This window comes from Pteronotus mesoamericanus, unplaced genomic scaffold, assembly GCF_021234165.1.
Source record: "Pteronotus mesoamericanus isolate MK-2021 breed Mesoamerican mustached bat unplaced genomic scaffold, CSHL_Meso_final scaffold_167, whole genome shotgun sequence".
NCBI classification, from domain to species: Eukaryota; Metazoa; Chordata; class Mammalia; order Chiroptera; family Mormoopidae; genus Pteronotus; species Pteronotus mesoamericanus.
Window position 1 is genome coordinate 37,741,565 of NW_026555308.1, and position 20,464 is coordinate 37,762,028.

Consider the following 20,464-nt stretch of genomic DNA (forward strand, 5'->3'; position numbering starts at 1 on the left):
TGGGTACAGAATCCAGAGCATTTTGCAGAGTGGGACTAGGAGCACCGTTTTGAGTTTGCAAAACAAGTGTTTATTTCATTCCTGAAAGAGAAATTAACAACTGCAGGCAGTCGGAAAGCGTTCTGCGGGGAGAACACTCGGCCATCTGCCCAAAGCGTTCCCTAGTGTCAGGGGCCCGCGTCTTAGCCGGATGCACGTTGCTGACACCTTTCCCGGGCGCCTCTAGTCTTTTCTGCCTCCCATCGCGTCCCCATCGCCACCCGTGCCTCCCTAACTCCCTGAACACCTTCCTCTTCTCCTTCTCTCCTAAGGTGCCTACTCCCGCGATTGCAGAGCGCCCATCTTCCCAGTCCCAGCAAAACCCGGAGAGGCGGAATCCCTCGCCGGGAGCGCCCCGGCGGCCACTGGGCATGCTCCGTTGTCAGGCAGGTTCGCAGCTGCGAGCAGCTTTGGAGCCTCACGGATTCCTCCTGCTGCCGCGCGTCCGCCTCCTCCCGAGCAGGGAGCGGGCGCATGATGGCGGCGGCGGCGGCGGCCGGGAGCGCCAGCGGCGGCAGCAGCGGCGGCGCGGGCAGCAGCAGCAGCGACACGTCCAGCACCGGCGAGGAGGAGCGGATGCGGCGCCTCTTCCAGACGTGCGACGGCGACGGGGATGGATACATAAGCAGGTACTCGGGGAGGTACGCGAAAGCGGCTGGGGCGAGACCCGCCCCTCGGCGCTGCCCTTGACCCCCTCCTCTGCCCTCTCGCCCCAACTTCTAGCAAGTTGCTCAGAAGCTCACGGGAAAAGTTGGCTGTGACTCTGGGAGCTCGTCGCCGGCTCGGTCACAGAGGCCGAGAGGGTGTTTGACTCGCCTTCTGGAGCTGCCAGCTGATCCAACTTTTCCCAGCGCTGTCTTTGTCTGGGCGTGGGGAGACATCTCTTTAGGATGTGAGTCCTCCTCTGGGTCTCGGAGCGCTCCTGCCTGTGGGAAGCGGGTTCTGGCAGCTCGTCCTAGGTAAAGTGGGAGCTGCTCTGCAGCCTCGGGCTCCCGGGTGTCAAAGTGCGGAGGCACCGGGGCAGCGATCCGCCCGGCTGCTCAGTGGACAGCCCGGGGATGGACCAGGATGGGGATGCGCTCTCAGTGACAAATTTGGACATGAAAACAAGCTGTGAAGAACTTTCATGTGCCACAGAGTCTCTGTAGCCCGAACTTAAGAACTCGAAGAATGGATGTAGTGTGTCTCCAGTACTGGTTTAAACCTCTTAGCCCGAGGGGAAGGAAGCTCTCAGGCGCACAATGGGGAGTTAGAGGCGAGTCTGGAATACAGACCTTACTTCCTACCCCGCCTCGGCGCTAACCAGGTGAGCCTCCAGCGGGGGTCTCGAGATTGCTCTGCACCAAGACTCAGCCCTCGCGGTGTTTGCTTCCAGATTCCCTACGGGGGCAGTGTTGCGGCTTCAAGCCTTAGGGCTTGTCCAAGTAATTACTTCTGTCTAGATTTTCATCACTTATCAGACACTGATATTGAAGAAGGCAATCGTAATGTTTCACGGCATACTTCTATGAAAGGTTGAATACAGGGCTCTAAAGACCTTACTCGCTGAAATTTGAATTGCCTTTCAGGAAGCAGGCAGCCTAAATTGTGTATTACACCTGTGCATTGCATCTTTGCCTTGGTGATGCTAAAGAAAATTCCAGTTTGCTTCCTGCTGATTGTCCTTGCCTACTTAAAGGAAAAAGTGGGGAATCCGCCCCCCCACACACACACATACATTTTTTAAATCTCTGAGACAGGTAATTTGGCATGTAAGAATTTAACAATTAGAAGAACAATCATTTACTTTGAACTTTTGACTGAATTATGATCATTCTTACCTGAATTTTATTACTTTTCTAAAGCTTCATTGGGAAACATTAGCAAGATATCCGAAAACTTTAGGGAGTAATTCTGTTCTGAAATGAAAAAAATATATATAACTCTAGTTGACCCCACATAGACTTTTATCTGAAAGTCTGTCCCTGTTTTAATTCTAGGGGGAAAAAAGATCATATAGTTTCGATTTGTTGGGGTGGTGTTCCTCATTTTCAGTAATAAAAACAATCTGCATTCTTCATGTTAGGATACAAAAAGAATGTAGTTCACATGGGCAAGAGTGCATGTAGGAAACTAATAGAATTCTCTCCTTCCCCTCTTCTAATCTGGCCTATGAATATGCTGCTTTATCTGATCTAGACTTTCTGTACAAATACTTATAGTATTTTGAATGGTGGCTGCATCTCCCTGAAGGATAATGAATTCTGTGAGCATAATTTGAGGACTTTGTGTTGGAGGGTAAGGCGTTATGTGTAAGGTGGTGGTGGTAAAGGGGACTTAGAGTAGAAACCTGCTGAGCAAAAGTGGGGAAAAAACTGTATCATTCCTTGAATCACATCAGTTTACTATATCTGCTTCAAACTTGAAAGCCTTATGCCATAATGAACCCTAAACTTTAACTGTGGTTAGAGTTGCTCTGGAAGTTGTGCTGTGACAGAATTCCCATGTAGGAGGATTTCAAGGATGCAAACTTATTGAAAGGGTGCACCAAGTAACTTCACTAGAAGTACGTTTACTCAGCAAGCACAGTTTTACCTGGAATATAAATAGTATGGTTTGTGGAATGGTGTAAATGAAGATAAGTGGCATTAAATGACTCCTGCAAAGCTGCTTCTTTGTGCTACCCTGTTTAATGACCTTTACTAACCACTTTAGAGCAGGTGTTAAGGTATGGAATGCTATGAACTTTCTCATTTATTAAACATGAGAGTTGCACTTTCTACATTAAAACCTTAAAAACCTTGGGTTCTTCAAAAAATGTTCATCTTTATACTCATGGTACAGCCATATCCATTGAGATTTTAGTTGGTTATATATAATAGAAGCCTAACCACAGTCAAAAAAGGGTTGACTTTCTCACCTGGAAATCTGGGGTGGTCGTCCAGGCTGGGACAGCAATTCCACCATAGCGTCAATTCCCAGCTTTCTTCTATCTTAATGCATTGCCAATCTTCACACGAAGCATTTATCCTCATGGTTACCTGCAAGTCTTCAAGTGATTGCTTTATTTCAGCCTCATCTCGAAGTTCTATGGAGAAAGGTGTAAAAGGAAACTGAAATGAGTGTTGCCTATATCATTAAACAGAGCTTTCTCAGATCCCTTAATTGAAATCTTACTGGTCAAATCACATCACCTTACCATGCCTTTTTGCAACAGAGTTCAAAGAAGCATGTAATTCACTTGGTCATATTGCCTCCTCAACAAAATTGGAGTTCTGTTACTAAGAGCCAGGAATGAATATTGGGCAAGCAAATAACAACCAAAACATATACTGTAATAAATAACCCACATTCAACTATATTGGCTCTGGTCCTTTGTCTAGCCCTCATTCTCAAGCAGGAATGGGCTATGGATTGTATGTTTGGAGAAAGGGTAAGTGAAAGACTTGGTGTGGCAGGGAAAATGTCAAGGTACACCATCTCAGGAAGAGGCAAATAAAAGGAAGGGCTTTGAATATTCAATATTCTTTTGGCCCACCCTTCCCCATCAAACAGACAAAAAAGATATCTGCTAACTGGAAATTCCTGGAATAGCTGCTTCTGCTAAGGAACTCCCAGCCTGCCAGGGGGACCTAGAATCATTCTCATGGCTATTTAAGCTAGAGGAGACGACTTCATTCAGGTGGAGTCAAACTGCAGCTTGGACAGGGCAGGATTGGGGCTGCACAGTGGAACCACAGCAGGCCCTTCTGTGCATTTCATTAGCTCTGCAGGCACTTAACTTCACATTTTATAGTATTGAGTATATAGTATAGTATATATTTGGACCCTATTTATGATGTTGTAGGAGATGATGGGGTTACTCTATTTGTTAAAATTAACTTCTCTCTAGTATTTTAAAGCTTCTTGCTTTTACCCTTCAGTTTAAGAAACCATCTTGAACATGTTGAGAAATATTTAAAACCAACACTTATACTTATATCTAGTTCCCAAGCTTCAGCTCAAATGTTGATGCCTTTAGAGAAAGCTTCCCTGATGACTCTTATCAAAGTGGGTTCACTCTGCCCTGACATTATTCTCCATTATAGTATCAATGGCTTTCTTCCAAAGCACTCTTTACAACTTGTAATTGCATTTCTATTAACTACTTTTTTTGCCTCTTTATTGTGATTCTTCCACTAGATGTAGCCTTCATGAAGGCAGGAATCATGTCTGTTTTGTTAAAACAGTGCTCTCAGGACATTGCATGGTATTTGCCATATAGCCATAAATAAGTAAATCCTGATGAACAAATTACCAAACTAAAGAATGGTACATTCATGTGTATTGAAAATTCTTTTAAGAATTTTCATTTCCAAGCATATTTCATGTTTATAAAAATACTTTAAATGTGAGTATATTTTTATTAAAGAATATTTCTTTTAAAAATAACTTTCTCCTGGTTATATAAAATATATTTTTGTTGAAAATTTGGAAAAATACAGAAATGTACAAAAATGAAATAAAGTCGTCCACTATCCCATAACCAAGGAATATTATTTATGTTTTCCTGGTGACATATCTGCATGTTATTATTCCTCTACTACATTAAAAATAATTAGACAAAAGGAAAGACATTCCATGCTCATGGATAGGAAGGTTTACATTGTTTTGATGGCAAAAATCTCATAAATCGATCCACAAATTTAATACAGCCTTCCTCAGAATCCCAGCCATTGTTTTTTTTTTGTTTTGTTTTACAAAAACTGACAATCTGATCCTAAAATTCATATGGAAATCAGAGGGACCCCAAAGTATTCAAAATAATCTTGAAAACATTTTAAGGACAAAGTTATAGGATTCACGCTTCCCTGTCTCAAAACTTACTACAAAGCAACAGTAATCAAGACAGAGGAACACTGGCCAAAAGATAGACATATAGGTCAGTGAAATAGAACTAAGAGTCCAGAAGCAAACCCAGATGTCTCTGGTGGACTGATTTCCAACAGGAGTGCCAAGGCAAGGATGACAAAATCAAAGGTGAAATGAGAAAAGAATAAACATTTCAACAAATGGTACGGGGACAACTGGATAGCCACATATAAAAGAATGAAGTTGAACACTTTCCTCACATACAGAAATGTATATATTCCTTACATTCTTCATACAAAAATTAAGTCAAAAATGGATCAAACGCTTAAATGTAAAAACTAAAGCTATGAAACTCCTAAAGGAAAATATGGGACAAAATCATTACCTCCTTGGATTTGGCAGTGGATTTTTATGTATGATACCAAAACAGGCTATAAACAAACAAAAAAATAGATAAATTGGGCCTCATCAAAAAATTTTAAACTTGTACATTAAAAGACATTATCAAAACAGTAAAAGACAATACGGAGAAGGAATAACATGTTTGCAAATCATATATTTGCCAAGGGACTTGTATCCAAATTATATAAAGAACTCTTACAAGTCAATAATAAAAAGATAAGTAACTTTTTTTTATATAACACAAATGCAACTTTATTTTATCATGTAACACAAATGCAAATTTATTTGGCTTTCTTGTTGCCTTTTTAAAAAACATGCTCAGCAGGGGGTTTACACATGTAGGCCTGAAACTTGCCCGATTTAAAAAATAAAAAGAAATCTTAGGTCATTCAAAGTGATGATTCTCATTTGATAGCTCCATGATCTGTGGGGCTGGGCTGCAGGGAAAATCCACCCAGCCTCCTCTTTGTTGCTCATCCCCTACTCCCACACCGATTAGCTGCTTCTTTTGGTCTCTGGACTCAGTAGCAGAAAAGAAATGAATATGCAGAGTCTTCACCTGGCAGAAACTGTTGCAGAATGCTTTGCTCTTTCTGGGACTGGTGGCTGACAAATGCCAGCTCTTCTTTCATAATCACTTTCATATGGTTAAGCATTGCCCTCTGCTAGGTTTCTTCTGCTGCAACTTGACAAGTAACCCAATTTAAAAATGGACAAAGATCTGAATAGGCTTTTCTCCAAAGAAGATACACAGATGGCCAATAAACACATGAAAAGAGTCTAATATATTAGCTATTAGGGAAATGGAAATCAAAACTACAAGTAGACACCGCGTTATACCCAGTAGTATAGCTATAATCCAAAAGTCAGATAATAACAAGTGTTGACAAGGATGTGGAAAAATCAGAACCCTCATACTTCCCCATAGAAATGTGAAATGGTGCAGCCACTTTAGAAAATACCCTAGCAACTCCCCATAAGCCTAAACATCAAATTACCATATGACCCAGCAATTCTACTCCTAGGTATATGAGGTCTGTCCAGAAAAAGTCCAGCCATTGTTAATATAATGAGAACAGTTTGCCTGACATTGATATAACCTGGCAGCCAAGGGGAGTATACAATAATGCACATGTGTGAACAAAGACAACTTCACTATACTAGTCAGTGTGGGTGGTAGACACTGCTGAGTGAGCATTTGTACTGAGTTGCTATCACATTCAAAATGACAGTGAGTTGAGCAACAAATCTGTATCAAATTTTGCATTAAGCTTGAACATGCCTCTGCAGAAACTATTTAGATGATTCAGAAGGCTTTCAGGGATGATGCAACAGTGCAAATAAAAGTGTGGCACAAACACTTCAGAGATGGTCAAGAATCTGTTGAAAGTGATCCACTTTCTAGAAGGCCTGCAACAAGCAGAACACCTGAGAATGTTGAACACATATGGGCTGCAGTCAATAAAGATTAGTGACTGACAGTACAAGAACTAGAAGCTGATCTAGGGATTCCAAAAACTACTGTGTCCAAGATTTTAATGCAGGATCTTGTCATGAAACATGTAGTGACAAAATTCGTTCCGGGGCTTCTGATACCAGAGCAGAAGGAACTCATGCTGCAGTTGCTAATGACTTGATTCAGACTGCTACCAATGAACCAGATTTCTTCAAGAAGGTCATAGCCAGAGATGAATCATGGGTCTACAGCTATGTCTGGAAACAAAGGCCCAGTCGTGCCAGTGGAAGTTGCCTGGTTCTCCACGCTGGAAGAAGGCACGGCAAAGTCGCAGCAAGATCAAGGCCGTGTTAACTGTGGTTTTTTTTTATTGAGAACGTATTGTCCATCATGAGTATGCTCCTCCAGGCTAAACAATTAATAACCTCAATGTTCTTTATTGTTCGAGAGATGCAATACAATGAAAATGGCCACAACTATGGTCAACTGGTGATTTACAGCTTCATCACAGCAACATATTGGCTCATGCATCGCATCTAGTGCAGAGTTTTTTGGTAAAACATCAAATCACCCAGGTCACTCAGCCCAGATTTGGTGCCCTGCGACTTCTGGCTTTTTCCAAAACTAAAATCACCTTTGAAAGGGAAGAGATTTCAGATTATCAATGAAATTCAGAAAAATTTGATGAGGAAGCTGACGGTGATTCTAACAAGGACTTTGCATCCTCCTTTCATACAGACTATGCATAGAACAGCCAGGTGACTTTTAAAGAATAAGTCAGATTATATTATTTCTCTGTAGCATAGTGGAAAGAGTACTGGATCTGAATTAGGAAAGTTAGATTCACTCCAGTTTCTGCCTCTAAGTAACTGTGTGACTTGATACCTGTCTCTGCCTCTGTCTTAGTTTCTTTACCCATCAAGTGAAGTGATGAGATGTTCATCTGTGCTTCCTTATGCTTGGAGTTTGTTGAAATTATTGAAGCTGTACATTTAAACTTTTTACTAAATTTAGAAAATTTTCAGCTATTATTTCTGCAAATATACTTTGTGTCCTTTCCCTCTTCTTTCATTTTGAGATTCCAATTTACATGTATTAGATTGTTTATATTTACCCACCCCTTACTGAGGCTCTGTTAATTTTTTTCTCCACTTTTTTTCTCTTTGTGTTTCATTTTGGATAGTTTCTATTATTATAACTTCAAATTTACTGATCTTTTCTTCTACAGTGTCTAAGCTGCTATTAATCCCAGTCACATTTCAGATGCTGTATTTTTCACTTCTAGAAGTTCCACTTGAATACATGGCACATATTTAAATAGTTATTTTAACTTCCTTATCTGCTAATTCAATTATCTCTGTCATTTCCTGGTCTGTTTCTATTTGATTCATTTTTCTGTTGGTTATGGGACATGTTTCAGCTACTTTGTATGCCTAGTAATTTTTTATTGGATACCAGACATTTTAACTTACTGGGTGTTGACTTTTGTGTATTCCTTTACTCTGCTCTGGCATGCAGTTAAGTTGGATCTTCTACAACCTTGACTTTAAGCTTTGTGAGTCAGGATCAGAGAATTCTTTAGTGTAAGGCTAATTTTAGCCTCCGCAGATCTCTGCAGCTCTCTCTGAGGCATTTATTCCTCTTGCCTCTACATGACAAGTTGTGCGTACCTTAACTTCCCTGAACTTTGCTCTCTCTCTCCTCAATTCAGCAAGATCACTGGGAGCTGTTAGGGCTCCTGACCTACAGCCTATAAGCTGACTTCAGTCAGTAAGTTGGTGGAATTGTAGGCTTAGCTTGCTAGTTTCCCTTTTACTCAGCTTTTGCCGTCCATTATATAGTGTCTGGAAATCATTGTTTCATATATTTTTCCTGGTTTTCTTGTTTTGAATATGAATGTAAATTCAGTCTCTGTGATTCCAAAATGACCTGAAATGGAATTCTGATTTCTCTTTTAACTTGAGTGTCCCAAAGTGAGCATGCCTATTTGTAAGCACACTCTTCATTAAGTTTGTGAAGAAATAATTTTATAACATTTACAGAAATACCTCAAGCAACTTACTGTTTTTAAGCTACTACCTACAGTCTAGGCCCACATGTCTTTTCTTTTAACAGCTAATATTGATTACTCATGGTGTGCTAGTCTCTGTGTTAAGCAAGTTCCTTATATAAGGGGAAACCCTCCCCTGCAAACAGAAATATATTCAGAAGGGTGGACCCCTTGTAGTAAAGGCTCCCCCTGCTAGGTGAGTATTCTAGGAACCCATCTGTATCAGGTTACCAATTGTCATTGTTGTCAGAGGCTGCATTTGGCTTCAGTGAAATTTCTTTTGAAGATTCTTTCAACACATTTGCCCATTTCGTGTTGGGTGATTTATGAGCGCACCTGCCCACACCACACTGAGTGTTCAGCAGTTTTTGACCAAAAACGGCATGACCCCTGTGCCCTATCCTCCCTATTCACCTGATATTGCCCTGAGCAACTTTTTCTTTTTGTTGGTTGCCCAGATGAAAAAAGTCCTTAAAGGAATTGTTTTGCTGATGTGGAAGAAGTAAAACAAAAAATGACAAAAAACACTTAAAAGGCATCAAAATTGACAAATTCAAAAACTGTTTTGAGCAGTGGAAGAAACATTTCAATAAATGTATTGCATCAAATGGGGAGTACTTTTGAAGTGACTGAAGTTTAAACATGTAAAAATAAACACAATTTTTTAAAAATAAATTCCAGTTTTTTGGGGGGTTCCCCTCATATACATGACATCAGTTAATACAATAGCCCCTTTGGAAAAGTAATTATTGTTACAGACAATTTAAAGGTGAGGAAAACAGGTTCAACGGTATTATTTGCTCAAGGTTCCACAGTTAGTAAGACCTGAGCTTCAACTCATGACTCTGGTTCTCAAACGAGAGTCTTGACCACTAAATTGATGCTGCTACCCATATGCATTTCTTTTTGTTATTGTTTAACAACTTTATTTAGATATAACTTGCATAATATATAATTTGCCCATTTAAAGTGTACCATTCAATGGTTTTTAGTATATTCACAGAGTTGGGCAACCATCATCATAATCAATTTTAGAATACTTTCATTACGTTAAAAAGAAATCTTATACCCTTTAGCCGTCATTTCATATTTTTCCCTGATCTTCTCAGCCCTAGATAACTATTAATCTACTTCTGTCTCTGCCCATTGTGGACATTTCATGGAAATGGAATCACATATGTTTTATGTGACCTTTTGTCACTTGTGTTTTGGTGGCATATCCACGAATACTTTGTCTAACCCAAGGTCACAAGAGTTTACACCTGTTCTCTTCTAACAGTTTTATAGTTTTTGCTCGTATATTTAGGTCTATGATCCATTTTGAGGTAAATTTTTGTGAATGGTGTGAAGAAGGGGTCCAAGTTTATTCTTTGGCATGTGGATATCTAGTTGTCACAGCAACACTGTTGAAAAGACTATTCTTTATCCATTTTCTTGACACCCTTGCCAAAATCAATTGACATAAATGTAAGAGTTTATTTCTGGACTCTCAATTCATTTCTGTTAATATATATACCTATTCTTACACCAGTACCACACTGTCTTGATTACTATTGCCTTGTTGTAAGTTTTGAAATCAGGAAGTGTGAATCTTCCAACTTTGTCCTTTTTTTTTAAAGACTGTTTTTTTAAAGACTTTTTTTTTAAAAGACTTTTAAAGACTATTTAGTACCTTGACTTGCTAAACAGATTTTGGAATAACCTTGTCAATTTCTTCAAAACAGGCAACTGAGATTTTGGGTAGAGACTGTGTTTAATCTATAGACCAGTTTTTCACATGTGTTTGTACTAACTATGTTTTTCAGAGGATTTTTTCCCTCCAGATCATATCTTTATTTTACAGTTTTTTTACTTTGAGTCAGCGTATCAGTGAACATCTAAAGTTATAATGGCATGTTTATAGTAGTGTTATAGTTTATAATCAGTTAGTCCTACATTATCTCACGTAATCTTTGCAACAAAAATTAATATCTCTATTTTAAGACAAGAAGCTAAGGTTAGAGAACCTCTCAAGGAAAGGATGAGTCTGTGGCCCTTACTTAAGGATCTTTTCCACCATCTATACTCCCAAGCTAACACAAGGAAACATTTTTTTCAAAAGCCTTAAAATTGTTTACTGTTTAATTTACTCAAGGTCCATGGTGGGGATGAATTTTGATTTTATAACTGGCTTCTTAACATAAATGGGAATGGCATTTAAATTATTGGTACAGAAGATGAGGTATTTGCATTCTAAATGAAGTCTCAGCTGGGGAGACTCTCTTGTTGTTCAGTAAATTGAAAATCTCTTTAAGTGTTAGTCCCAGAATAGAAACCATATGGCAAGAAAGGGCATTTCCTTTGAGAACAGTTAATTGTCAGCTTCTCATTGTCATTTCAAAATGTCAGTTTAAATATGTAAATGAGTAATTACTAAATTCATGACATTGATTTCTGATGACTGTAACTGATGAAAGGAAAAAAGAGTTGGGTAAGCAGAAGGGCTCTTAGGACCATTGTTCAAACATTTGTATCCCTGTCACCTAATGGAGTAAAAATGTAAACAGAACAAATTTCTAGATTGACCAATATGCATTAATGTGTTTGTCTTATATGACAGTTGTTAGCTGAGTTTAAGTGTAGCCCTCAGTTGAATGAATATTTAGTACTGAAACCGTTTCTTGGAAAATTCTAGGTAGATGAGCTTTATGGTTTTATTTAACATATCAATGATGTAGAAGATACTTGAAAACACATCTTAAACTTGATGTTGGTATTAATTTGGCATCTATTCAACGTTATGTCAAGTGATATTAAGACGCCTATTGTCTATTGTTGAAAAATTCAGTATGTACAAATTTGTGGTACAGATGGAGAAAGTAAGAACATAGATGGGATGAAGGAGGGCATTTTTAAAAAATGTGACTACCTTTCCTTTAAATGTCAGAAATTTTTACTTACTTACTAAAATTCAGAACTTCTGTTCCAGCCAGTGTGACTTAGTTGGTTGGAGTATCTATCATCCCATAAACCAAAAGGTCACTGGCTCAATACCCAAAATTCCCATTCAGGGTGAATGCCTGGGTTGCAGGTTTGGTCCCCTGTAGGAGTGCATATGATAGGCAGCCAGTTGATGTTTCTCTCTCATATACTGATGTTTTTCTCCTCTTTATCTCCACCCTTACCCTCCCTCTAAGATCAATACGCATGCCATTGGGTAAGGAGTTAAAAAATAATAAAAATTAATAAATAAGATTGAGATATTCTGTCTGAGAAATAGCAAACAATAGAATATTTTACATTAGAGTTTAAATGCTTTTAGGCAAGGGTTTTACTTTCATAATTTTACATAATTTAACCTGACTGTATTTCAAAATAAACAGGATGAAAATCACTGTGAGAATATTTTTGGGAAAGTATTTACTCTTATAAAAATGTCTTGGCAGGTTTATATTTATTAAAAGCAAAGGATGAAAGCAATGCTGTTCATCTCCCTTTCCCTTCTTGATTTTTCTGAATTCCTTCATCTCTTTTTTTTAAGTGTATTTTATTGATTATGCTATTACAGTTGTCCCATTTTTTCCCTCCCCTTGTGCCCCCTCTGCCCTGCACCCCCATCCTGCCAGCATTCCCCCCACCCTTAGTTCATGTCCATGGGTCATACATTAAGTTCTTTGGATTCTCCACTTCCTATACTATTCTTAACCTCCCCCTGTCTATTTTGTAAATGCCAGTCATGCTTCTTATTCCCTGTACCTTTTCCCCCATTCTCCTCTCTCCTGCTCCCTGCATCTCTAACCAGAATTATTCTCGTAGTGTCCTAACCTGTCATCTTGCCCTCTCTACACCACACTACATGGACATCAAAGTCATTTTTCTCTAACACAAAACTGAGCAAGCAGCTCTCTTAAAATCCTTCAACACTTGCTTGTATTTTACAGATAAATTCAGACTCCTTCGGGGGCATGTAATCTAGGGCTCTCACCCATCTGGCACAGACTCTACTCCTCTTCAATGTTCTCTCTCACACATACCCCTCTAGCACGCCCTGCTGTACTGTCTGTGCCTTGCAACATGCAGCTCCTTCTGTAAGTGCCTTCCTCCTTCCCTTGTCTTCTTGGTGAGCACCTTCTCATTTTTCTAGATTTAGTTCTCATGCAGCTTTTTCTCTCAGGAGAGTTTCCTGATGCCTCTGTACTTACACACACCCAGAGCCCAGCACTGCTCACATTTGGTGTTCTCACCATTCCCGTTTCCTTTCTCCCACACTCAAGGCAGACACTCTACTTTTCTTGTCTTTTGTCTTTATAACCCTCAGTGCCCAACTTGTAGGTAATAGAAACTTACTAAATATTAATCAAATAAATAAACTTGTTCATTATGTAATGGTAATTTCAAATACTTTAGAATGTTTAGAAAAAATTTATTAGATTTTTTTGGACTTAGAAGAAGCTGAGGAATTTATATTTGAAGATATATATCATGTATATTTTATCTAATTTAAAATACCAGTGTGACGGATGTTCAGTGCCCCTGCTACTAATTAATCACATGAATTTAGGCAAGTCACACACACCTCTCTAATCAGATTCTCCTTTTGTAAAATACCTTTTTTAATTTTTTATTTTTAAATCATGTTTATTCCATTATCTCAACATCTTCCCCCTTTGCCCTCCTCCACCCCTCCCACCCCGCCCCCCTCTCCCACAGTCAGTTCCCTCTCTGTTGTCCATGTCCATGGGTCATTCACACATGTTCTTTGTTTAGTCCCTTCTCCTTCTATCCACCATTGTCCTCCTTCCCCATCCCCTCTGGTCACTTTCAGTCTGCTCCCTGTTTCCATGCCTCTGGTTTATTTTGTTCATTAGTTTATTTTGTTGAATAAATTCCACTTATAGGTGAGATCATATGGTATTTGTCTTTTACCAACTGGCTTATTTCACTTAGCATAATATTCTCCAGTTCCATCCATGTTGTCACAAAAGATAGGAGTTCCTTCGTTCTTTTCTTTTTTTTTTAAATGCACATTGATTTTAGTTATTTATTTTTTTAATGTCAAAATCCATTATAAAATATTAAAAAATTTAAATCCATTTTAAAGTCTTAGCAGTTAAAGTAACGTGACACCAGCAGAGAAATAATCAAGTACATCAATGAAATAAAATGAGCATTCTATAAACAAACATATATAGGTCTAATGTAATCAGTAAAAGATTAAACTGATATTTCAAGTCAGTGGGGAAAATAAGGCTTATACAACAAATAAGGTACATGGACCACTATTACTTGAAATAAAACATATATAGAGCCCTATTTCACACATTATACAAAAATATTCAAGTGAGTTAAAAACCAGTATGTAAAATCTAAGGAGTATTAGGAGAAAATACTAATATTTTTCTTACCCTGAAGTAAAATATTCAAACCCAGAAGCTATAAAGAAAATATTGACAATATGACTATATTAAACATTTAAGACTATATAGTAATATACATATTTTAAAAAGTTAAAGGACAAATAATAGAACAGGAAAGTATTTGCAACACATTTAAAAAAGGGTTAATAGTTTTTTTAGGGGAAAAATTCTACAAACATTTAATCAAAAAATGGATAAAAAATACCAAAAAGTCATTTAAAGCTTTTTAAAAATAATAGAAATAGGCAAGAAATATACAAAAACAGGTTTAGTTTCAATAAATAATAAAGGAACAATTAAAATGACATCATTGTCACAATCAGATTAGTAAGTATTAAAAATATTGGTAATATCAAGTATTGGTGACTGTGAAAGGAACTGGATGTTGATAAGACTCTTTTTTTTCATCTTGTTAAAGCAGTCTCTTTAGCATATCTTGCAATGCTGATTGGGTGGAGGTGTATTCTTCTAGCCTTCTTTTGTCTTGGAAACTCCTTATTTCACCTTCCATTTTAATTGAGAGCCTTGCTGGGTAGAGCAGTCTTGGTTGCAGGCCCTTGCTTTTCATTACTTGGAATATTTCTTGCCATTCCCTTCTGGCTTGTAGTGTTTCTGGTGAGAAGTCAGCTGCTAGCTGTACCGGGGCTCCCTTGTATGTTACTACCTCTTTCTCCCTTGCTGCCTTTAGGGTTCTCTGTTTGTCTTTGATATTTGCCATTTTAATTAGGATGTGTCTTGGAGTGGGCCTCATTGTGTTCCTCTTGAATGGGACCCTCTGTGCTTCCTGGACTTGTGTGACTTTTTGTCTCCTCCAATGAGGGAAGTTTTCCATCATCACTTTTTCAAAGAGGTTCTCTATCCCTTCTTCATCTTCCTCTCCTTCTGGTATCCCTGTTATATGGCTATTATTACGTTTCAGGTTGTCCTGCATTTTCATAAATGCCTCTTCATTCATTTTGAGTCTTTTTTCATTTTCTTATCTCCCTTTTGTTTAGCTCTTTTTCTGAAAGTGTTTTGTTCTGTTCTTTCATTTGGGCCGTGTTTCTTCATCTCCTCATTTTCGCAGCCTCCCTGTGTTTGCTTCTATGTGTTAGGTAGAGTGGCTATGACTCACTGTTTCTGGTAGTGTGCCCTAATGAAGTAGGTATCCCGTAGGGTCCAGTGGCACAGCCTAGCCTCCCCTATCACCCAAGCTGGGTACTTGAGGTGTGCCCTTCATGTGGGCTGAGTACACCCTCTTCTTGTAGCTGAGGCTTGGTTGCTGTTGGCAGATGTATGGGAGGGATTTACCCAAGCCAGTCAGCTGCAAGGACTGGCTGTGACCACAGACCACCAACCTCTGTCCTTTGTGGAGAATCAGCCATGATGTAGGTCTGTAGCTGTCTACTGGGTGCACTGGCCCTGGTGTTTCCTGTGTGGTTTCCTGTGATGTAGGCCAACATCAGCCCCTACCTGTGTTTGCCTGTGGCTCTCCTTCCTGAGTAATAAAGCAATATGAGATGGTTGTTACTTGTGCTTGGCTTGGAGATTCTCAGGCAGAGCCAAGCTATGAAACTAAGCTGGCTGCTGTTAGTGCCTGGCCTGGAGCTCACAGAGGCCAGCTATTGCTTGTTTGGTAGGATTTAGGAAGTTGTGAAGTAGGACCCAAGACCACCCATTCATGTGGAAAAGCAACTTGGGTAGGCCTGTAAATTGGGTAGGGTAGGGAGTCTCTGGGGATCTCCAAGCAGGTCAAACAGTATTAGCCAGGTTGATGAAATCTCTGCAGGTAGAAAGCTCTGAAAGGAACAATGGCCTCTGCTTGTCCTGATGCCAGACACTTAACCTCTCCCTGTATGCCACTGGTGCTCTTCAAGCTGCCATACCAGTGCTAGAGCTCAGAGGGAGTGAGTCTGAGTAGGTCAGTCCATTTGTGGGTTCTTTAAGAGGAACTGTTCAGGGCTGCAGCAGTTTCTATCGCTGACTCAATCCCCACTGGTTTTTGCAGTCAGCAGTTGTGGGCACTTGTCTTCCTGACACTGGAACCCTGGGCTGGGGCATCCAGTGTGGGCCTAGGACTCCTCATGTCCAGGATATCCATCCCCAATTTTTATCCAACACATATGGGTAAGAGACCAGCCCGTTGTGTGTCTGCTCTCAAAAATACATTCTTTGGATAGTTAAACACAAAAACAAAATGTGATCTGTCAGATGGTGAGACATACCAAAGAAAAGCTGGAAGTGGAATAGTGAGTGTAGGTGTGAGAGGTTAAGTTTAGTATAAAATAGGGTATTTAGGGGAGACCTTACTGAGAAAGTAATTTTTGAACAAACACATGAAAAGTTAGGGAGCAGCCATTTATCTATATGGAGGAACAGGTTCCTGAATGAAAGAAGAGCAAAAGCTAAAGTCTTGAGGCCTTCAAAGAATAAGGAGATCAGTGTGGCTGCAGTGAGAAAGGGAAGGGGAGCAGATGAAGGAGGAGGGGACAGATTTTATGGCTTTGTAGATTATTGTAAGGACTTTGGCTTTTAGTCTGAATGAGAGGTTTCTGCTTGATTCTGTAGGATTGTCCATACTTACCTTGCTCCATTTTCTTACTTCTCGTAAACTCAACTATGGCATCAGTCTCTAAACAATACATACTATCACACCATTGAAATAGTACTGGTGACCTTTTTGCCAGTTAATAAAATGGGTATTTTCAGACGTTGCTTGTGTTGCCTCTCAGCAGTCAATCGTGTTGACCATTGCCTGCCTCTTGGAGCATCTTCTTCACCTGGCTCCCAGGACCACAGTCTCCTCGTTTTTCTCCCACCTTTCTGGCTCTCCCTTTTCTATCTCACTTGCAGGTTCATGCCTTCTACTTAGCTTTTAAATGTCAGAATTTCTCAAGGCATCAACTTTTTCCCATTCCTCTTTTATGTTTCAGCTTCAGTTATCTTTGTAGATTCCAGCGACCCCCTAGATAATGTCCAGCTCAGACTTCTCTTCTGAGCTTCAGACCTACATAACCAATTAATTCAATTGCCTATAAACCATCTTCCACCAAATATTTATACAACATCTTGAACTACATAATTCCAGTACTGGATTCATGATCTCTCACCACAAAATCTAATCTTATAGTCTTGCTGTCTCAGTGAATGTGACCACTGTACACCTACTTATACAAACCAGAAGAAATCTTGGCCTCCTCCTTGACACAGCCTTTTCCATCAACTCCCATGTTGGTTTTATTGCCAAGTCCTAATATTTTACCTAATAAATCTCTCTCAGACCTGTCCACTTCTTTCCAACTGTGTTCCCACCACACTAATTTTTTCACTTGGAGTACTGCAAATACTCCTAACTGACTCTCTCGTGTCTCCTTTTGCCCTCTTCCAATCTGGTCTTCCATTCCTGCCAGCGAGATCTTTTTTTTCTGCTCATGTTGCCCCTGTTTAAACTCTTCAGGAGAGTCAGAATCCTTAACTTGGCCAACAGAGGCCCTGGCCCTGCATGGTTAAACATCCGCCTTCCTCTCCTGCCTCTCCTTTCTCTCTCTCCTGGCTCTCTGTCCACCAACTCCTCTAGTCTTTGAATTTTGGTTTCTGCAGTATGATCTGCTGTCAGTTCCTATCCAGTTCCCATGCAACTGGATATATATCCAACTATCCTCAAACTGCTGAACTCAGCTCCAGCGTGAGTTCAACCTTCTTTGACCCTCTCGTCTTCCCTGCCTTCAGAACATTTATTTGAGTTTATAACGATATGTTTATTTGTGGGAGTTTTTTGATTAACATCTTTCTGGTCCACTCAACCATAAGCTCCATGAGAATGGGGATTCTGTGGGGTTTTTTTTAATTTTAATTTTTTTAAATTTTCAATTACAGTTATGTTTAGTGACTATGTTTGTTTTTATTTACCATTAAATCCTCAGACCTAGCACAGTAAGCTGGCACATTGTAGGTACTCAGTAAATATTTATGGAAAAAATCAATAAAGTCCTTTTAGCTTTTTAGAATTAAACCAAGAAGTTGCATTTTTGCATAATTGGCACACTAATGTATTTATTTTTATTTGAATAAGCAATTTATTTCCATAAAAATAAAAAGCACCTTTTCTGAGATATTTCTAGGTTTTTCTGGAGTTGCTAGAAAAGAAATTGCTGTTAGGATTTTCCCACTTTAACAAGATGTGATATAATTGCCCTCTGTCCTTTGTACATGTCTCCTGGACTGAGGGCTGAATAATGCACAGATTCTAGGCTGATGGCTATCCAACGTTATTTATGATATTTCCAGATGTGTTGAAAGTGTTGTTTTGACTGGGGTGAAGTCCACTTTCTGGAGGCCTCAGGAAAATATTGCAGCCTGAAGAGCTATGCCCCAGTGTTTATGTTGAACACTCTGTTGGTGGCTGTGAAATAGGCAGCCAGGAAAACCCAAGTCTGTGGGCAAATCTGAGATCAGTGCTGTGGGGTGTTTTAAAAGGATGTAAGACCCAGAAGAGAAAGTAGAAAGTAGAATGGTCAGCTGAAATTATGTCACCCATGGCCAGTTCCAAAAAGCCAGAGGCCCAGCTCTGTGGGTAGTCTGCAACTACTTTTCAAGGATTTTGACCTGACTTTGACAAGTCAGGCAAGAAAAGCACAAATTTTAAAATCTTATTTGTTTCCCTCAGTTTCTAATGTGTTGAATGGGCATTAGAAGGCAAGATTTTCAGGCATGTGGGTTAAACCTTTTCACTTTACCATCAGACTGCCCTTCATATCTAACAGTGCTTTTTTTAAGTATATTGCTTAAGTTTATTTAGTAGTATACCCTCTTATTTAGTAAGTTGTCACTCTTACTTATCTTCAATACCTGACATGTCATGGGAAGAAGCTTTGGCTTCTTGTAACCCTTCCCAAATTAACACTCATTTTACAGAGATAATCCCTCTGGGCATTCTATTATAAGCTGTAGCTTCCAGAATAGTTGTTTTAAACACCTCTGGGTATTTTTAAATCATACAAAGTGCCCATCCTTTAAAATCTATTCTGATTATTATATGTTTTCAAGAGTCAGGCACTATGGAATTGTGACATACAGAATGGATTCTGGAGTTCTAATCCCAGATCCATTATATACTCTCTGTCTGACCTTAGACCAGTACTTAATACTTCAGAATCTTGGTTTCCTCATCTGTAACATGGAGGTACAATAGTATCTATCTACTAGAGTACTATAAATGGGGTTGATCTGAGGAGAAAATGAGTTACTATTTCAAAAGATTTTTTAAGAGTACTTGGTTTGTAGTAATTACTATGAGTGTTTCTTAAATAGAATAGATGTGATAAAGTTTAATACACTTCTCAGATTTCAATGTGCATTGAAATAATTTGGGGATATTCTTAAATTGCATATTCAACTCTGCATTTCAGAGTATCAAACTAGAGACTCTGCATTTCTAATAAGCTCCCAGGCGTTGCAGAAACTGCAAGTCCACAGACCATACTTTGAGTAGCAGCCGCCAAATATAAGGCAGCAGAATACATCTATCTCCAAAATTCTGCTCAGGCGTGACAGGCTGCATTTAGATTAGAAGAAGCTGCGGCTTTACAATGATCAGCTTTCCTGCAGCTGTGCAGGCACAATGTGCACAATGTATAACATGGGGCCATCAGATCAGCACAATAAGCCTAGTAAACATTTGTCACCGCACATGGACAGACTTTTTTCCTTGTGATAAGAACTTTAAATATTTAATAGCTTAGCAAATTTTAAATATGCAATATAATATTATTATCTATAGTTGCCATGCTCTACATTAAATCCCCATGACTTAATTATTTTACATCTTTTGATTTCCTTCAGTGATTTTGCCCACCCTCCCCCATCCCCCACCTCTGGCAACCACCAGTCTCTTCTCTGTGTCTATGAGCTTGGTTTTTTTTGTTTTTTAGGGTTTTTTTTCAGATTTCACATATAAGTGAAATCATATGGTATTTGTCTTTCTTTATCTGACTTATTTCAATTAGCATAATACCCTCAAGGTCCATCTATGTTGTTACAAATGGCAAAATTTCATTCTTTTTTAATGCCTGAATATATATATGTGTGTATATATGATATATGTGTGTGAATACACATGCATTCATCCAGACTGGTAGGAGAGGTGGAGACAGGCAGCCAGGGTAGAGAGGATGCATGGCAAGGCAGCAGCCAGCAGACTGGGCGGTTCCACATTTGTGTGTGGATAAGCCTGGAGGAACAACAGAAGAGCGATACAGACTGTGCAACCCAGGGTTCCAGCTCAGGATAAACACTCAGAATCTCTGGTTGTAA

General features: G+C 39.3%; 1 protein-coding gene across 1 annotated transcript in view; it reads left to right on the forward strand.

Moving 5' to 3' along the window:
• The first annotated feature begins 511 nt into the window (after positions 1 to 511).
• The window catches only part of MCC (MCC regulator of WNT signaling pathway), a 405,074-nt gene continuing 385,121 nt past the window's right edge, over positions 512 to 20,464 (forward strand). Inside the window, exon 1 of the mRNA XM_054589958.1 lies at positions 512 to 668. Coding sequence (XP_054445933.1) covers positions 514 to 668 — 155 coding nt within the window. The 5' untranslated portion in view covers positions 512 to 513. The remainder of the gene's footprint in view (positions 669 to 20,464) is intronic.